Consider the following 5,022-nt stretch of genomic DNA (forward strand, 5'->3'; position numbering starts at 1 on the left):
TGGGATTGCAGGCAAGAATCAGCTCCCACAGACGTTTTCAAAGCACTCTTTCCTGCTCCTGCTCCCAGATCGGGGGTCTGAGGGAGCACAGAAGAGACTCCTCTCTTCCTAAGCCAGTCCTCACCTGCCTGGGGGGGTGGGTACAGGGGTGCCAATCGGGGAGATACTGAACACATGGTGACCCCAGGATCTGGGAGGAAGCAAGGAGGTGCCCCGGGTCTGCAGAGCCCCCCTCCGCCTGAGGTCCTGTCACAGCTGGGGCACCTTGGGCTCCAGTTGGCCCGCCCCAGCCTCGTGCTGCCCAGCCCATCTATCCCTGCGGCTGGCTACCGCGATGCTGCCCTTGTAAGGAGCCAAGGCCTGGGGATACCCGAGCTGCCCGGTTATAATTAACCCGGACACGTGGCCCCCAACACCTGCTGCCGCGCCCCCCACCCGGCCTGAGTCGCCTGCTCTGCACTGAGGAAACAGCAAAACGTGCTCTAAAAATAGCTGCTTCCCCGCTGGCCCCTCCCAGGCAGCTGCAGCATCGGGGAGAGCACAGCGCTCGGGGAGCACCACCTCGCCTGCAGCCTTGAGCCCGAATCCCTCCATCTCAGCTTGGCCTCAGTTTCCCCCAATTGTCCACGAAGATGCTAGGTGTGGTGGCACGTACTTGTCACCCCAGCACTCAGGAGGCTGACGCAGGAGGACCCTGGGAATTCAAGACCAGCCTGGGCTACAAAGTGAGCTCAAGGCCAGCCTCAACTGCACAGGGAGAACTAGAATAAAAATCACACACACACATACACACACATGCACGCACGCACGCACGTCCATGAAGGAAGGGGCACCCTGGATCACACCCTGAGGTTGGCTGCCCCAGGTTCCAGCATTGGCTTTGGTCGCTGCCCTCCCCCTGTGGCTAGGTGGCAGGAGACAAAGCCACACAGCCCTCTCTGGGCCGTGGTTCTCCTGGGGTCCCTCCTTGATTTTCCGGGGTTAGGTTTCCTGATTGCTGGCACTCAGCAAGTGGGGAGGCCCAGGCCTGAGTCCCAGAGGTCCAGCCTGTTGGAGGCTGACAGAGGGTACCCAGGAAGAGGCTGGTGGCTGCTGCAGACCCAGGGGACCAGGCCTGGGACCGTGTGCCCAGGACACCTGCAGGCCCTGTCCCGTGTTCCCGGCGGGGGGCCAGCTGATCCCGCCAGCCCGACTCAGCACTTAGTCTGGGGACCAGCCCACTGGGGGGGGGCAGCCCAGCCCCTGCAGCAGCCCATACAAGGCCATGGGGCTGGGCGTGAGGCATGCCTGGGTCCGGGGTGGGCACACTGCCCAGGCAATGAGGTTCAGCTGCCCTCTGGGCCCCCTCCCTTGGGACAGCCCCTCCCAGCCAATGGCGCAGACGAGGATGCCCCTATATAAGGCGGGGCTGCAGGCTTTCCCTCCGGGTCAGCGTCACCTCCAGGATACAGATAGCCCCTTCAGCACAGCCCGGCCAGGTACTTCCTGGGGACTGGGGATCCCATGGGTGCCAGGGGCTGGCATGGCACTGGGAGGGCCTGTGTGCAGCCTGGTTTCCTGCTGTGGGGCAGCGGCCTCTGTCTGGGAGCCCCCAGCCCACAAGCTTGCCCAGCCCCCACTGTGTCCTGTGATTTTGCAGCACAAGAGGGTGGCACAGGGGAAACAATCGTGGAGACAAAGGCTCCTTCCTGACAGCTGGCAGCTGTCACCTCCTGCCGGGCCCCTGTGCATTATAACTTGTCAGCAGCAGGAGGTGTCACCTGCCAGGGTCTGCAGGACTTGGGGGGCCTTTGTGTATGCTGTCCTGTGTATCCCTGTGACCTTGTGCCTGACCTTCCATGCTCTTCCTTGAGCGCCTCTATCTCCATGTGTCCCTGAGCTTTGGGGTGTGACCGTGTGGCTCAGTGTACAGTGTGGCCCAGGGAGTTTTAGTTGAGGTGGGTGTGTGGCTCTGGGGCTGTTTCTGCTTGTGTCTCTTTGGGGATCACTCACTTAGCCCCAGTGTCCTCCCATGGGGTGTCCCTGGCAGTGATGGGGGTGGGAACACCCTCTGAAGGGAGAGGGTCCAGGAGGGAAGCCCAGGGTGTCCTTGAGCCCTGAGGCCTGGGTGTGTGTCCTCCTGGCCAAGGTGGCCCACCTGTCTTCCTGCTGACTTGGTGCAAGGCGAGCCGAGAATGGGAGGGGGGGCAGCAGGAAGCTGCCAGGCTCTAAAAATAGCCAGCCCCGGCCCAGCTGGGAAGGTCTGGGCAGGTCTCTGTCCTCCCGCCCCCACCTCACTGCCACCCTCAGCTCACCCTGGTCTTGCTTTCCCTCCCACAATCTAAGCTGCTTCCATTCTTGGAGCTGGGCAGGGCTGTGCACCCCTTTTTGCTGGAAGCTCCTTCCTTCTTTCTGGATCTGGGAAATACCAGTAATAATCACAGCCTAATCCCTTGGGATTACACACCTGTAATCCCAGCTACACAGCAGGCTGAGGCAGGAAGATTACAAACTTGAGCCCAGCCTGCGCAACTTAGCGAGATCCTGTCTAGAAAAGACCAAAACCAAAACAACAAAAAGGAAAGAGCTCAGGAGTAGTTCAGGGCTCCCTGGGTTCAAAGCCCAGTGCTCCAAAAAGAGAAAAGAAAAATAATAGCAAGAAGAGCAGCCAGCAGGAGGCCCCAGATTCCAGCCCAGCTGGTTCTCGGCCACCCTGGTACCTAGCCTGAGAGCCTTTCCTGCCATCTCCAGGAAGGTTGGAGTCCAAGGTGGCAAAGATGTCCAGAGAGGCCCAGTGACTATCCTGTGTCACACAGCAGGAAAACGGCATGGGTGGGATTTGAAGCTGGCCTGGCTGAGTGCCCCCTGAATGAGCTGGCAGCCAGCAGAGCCATGGGCCCCTGGGCGGAGACCTTCGCGGAGAGGAACCCCTTCTCTGTCCCACGCCCACTCCCAGCCACACCTTACTTCCCCCTCCCCCGCACCTGGAAAATAGGAACTGCAGCGGTAACCTGGAAAGGCTACCAAAGGAAAAGGCATACCGGAGCCAGGGCTTCTCCTGCACCAACTTATTTAACCCTTTCAGCACTCCCAAGAGGGCAAAGCTGTCCTAGTTCTCCATTTTACAGGTGCATAAACAGGCACAGGTTCAGTGACTTGCCCAAGGCCACACAGCTAGTTGTAAGGGTAGAGATGGGATTAAAATTCAAACTGTCAAGGCCAAGTGTGTGGTGTAATTCCAGCACTCAGGAGGCTGAGACAGGAGGATCACTGTATCTTTTTTTTTTGGTACTGGAAATTGAGCTCATCACTTCACACCTGCCAGGCTGGTGCTGTGTCATTGAGCTATAGCCCCGGCTCAGGAGGATCACTGTAAATTCAAGGCCAGCCTGTACTGCATAGTAAAACTCTGTCTCAAAAAGACAAAAAAAAAAAACCAAACAAACAAAAAGCAAAAGAAACCCACCAAAACACCCTCAGACTGTCAGTTTCTAAAACTTTTGTGTTTTGGTCTGGTTTGTTTTTTTCAGACAGAGTCTTATTCTGTAGTCCAGGCTGGCTTTAAACTCATCACATACCCCAGACCAACTGTGATCTTGGGATCCTCCTGCCTCAGCCTCCAGAGTGCTGGGATCACAGGTGGGAGCCTCCACAGCGCCCCCTCCCAGCCCCTGCTCTCTCACCTGTCTCAGGACCTCTCTGGCACAAGGGTTCCCCCTTCATTACCCACGTGGAGAAACTGAGTCCCTAGCTTCTTGACAAGGTGCAGGGCCCAGAGAAGAGACCCCTCTTGCTCCAGGGTTGCTGGCCTGTCTGACCCCCAAGCCTCACTGGATTTTCTCCCAGCTCTGAGCGACCAGGCTGATCAACCTTCCCATCCTCCACTCAGGTCCCCCTCACTGCCGCAGCCATGCCTTTCGGCAACACCCACAACAAGTTCAAGCTGAACTACAAGTCCCAGGAGGAGTACCCCGACCTCAGCAAGCACAACAACCACATGGCCAAGGTGCTGACACCGGACCTCTACAACAAGCTGCGTGACAAGGAGACTCCATCGGGCTTCACGCTGGATGACGTCATCCAGACGGGCGTGGACAACCCAGGTAGGTCGGGCCCGAGCGACCTTCAGGGACCTAAGGCTGCCCCTGTGCTCCTGAGGGGGGTCTCAGGCTTCTGTCTATACAACGCGGACCATGGGCAGGGGACGGCGGTGAGGCACGGAGGATTGGGACAGGGCACGGTCAACCATCCCGTAAACGCACATCCTGGTTATACCGGGAGATCTCCTAGGAAGCCAACTGGGCTCAGCTTCCTCATCTGAAAAATGGGCAGCTGTGTGGGAAGGTTGGAGCTGTGTACCCCAGTGCTCGGGGCTGAGCCTGAAGGCAAGGTGTGTGTGATCCCTGATGCCAGGGAAGCCACCAGCCTGCAGGTCTTTCTCTAGACCGGATCAGCTGCAAAAGATGGTGAGCAGCCCTTGCTGCCCCTGCTGGTGGATAAGCAGGTTATTTATTTATTTTTAAATGTACGTGGTACAGGGTCTCACTATGCAGCTCAGACTCCTCGTGATCCTCCTGTTTTCAGCCTCCCCCAAGGCTGAAAACATTACAGGTGTTCGCCACCACGCCCGGACTTGGTCACTGGCTCAGTACGCCTAGGGGGCTGGGCCAGTGGGGGATCAAACCCCAGTTCCTGAGCTTGCCTAAGCAGGCGCTTAGTCTGCTGAGCTGTCTTGCCAGCCTTTTTTTTTTTTTTTTTAATTATTTATTTTCTGTACTGGAGGTTGAACCCTGAGTCTTCACATTGGTCTATGTCTCCATCCCTTTTAAAATTTTATTTTGGGTCTCATTAAGTCACTTAGTTGCCCAGACTAGGCTTGAACTTGTTATCCTCCTGCCTCAGCCTCCAGGCACTTGGATTACAGATGTGCACCATTGTGCCCGGGTTTTGTTTTTTAATTGTTTTGGGCCATGCTGGCATTGGCACCCAGGGCTGCAAACATACGGGTCTCTCTCTCTCTCTCTCTCTCTCTCTCTCTCTCTC

The 5,022-nt window shown here is 57.4% G+C and overlaps 1 protein-coding gene across 1 annotated transcript in view; it reads left to right on the plus strand.

The window, feature by feature from the left end:
• The first annotated feature begins 1,371 nt into the window (after positions 1-1,371).
• Positions 1,372-5,022, plus strand: part of Ckm (creatine kinase, M-type) — a 12,073-nt gene continuing 8,422 nt past the window's right edge. The window contains exons 1-2 of the mRNA XM_004644312.2: positions 1,372-1,478; positions 3,869-4,082. Of these exons, the coding sequence (XP_004644369.1) occupies positions 3,890-4,082 (193 nt within the window). The 5' untranslated portion in view covers positions 1,372-1,478; positions 3,869-3,889. The remainder of the gene's footprint in view (positions 1,479-3,868; positions 4,083-5,022) is intronic.

This window comes from Octodon degus, unplaced genomic scaffold (assembly GCF_000260255.1).
Source record: "Octodon degus isolate 3935 unplaced genomic scaffold, OctDeg1.0 scaffold00197, whole genome shotgun sequence".
Lineage (NCBI taxonomy): Eukaryota > Metazoa > Chordata > Mammalia > Rodentia > Octodontidae > Octodon > Octodon degus.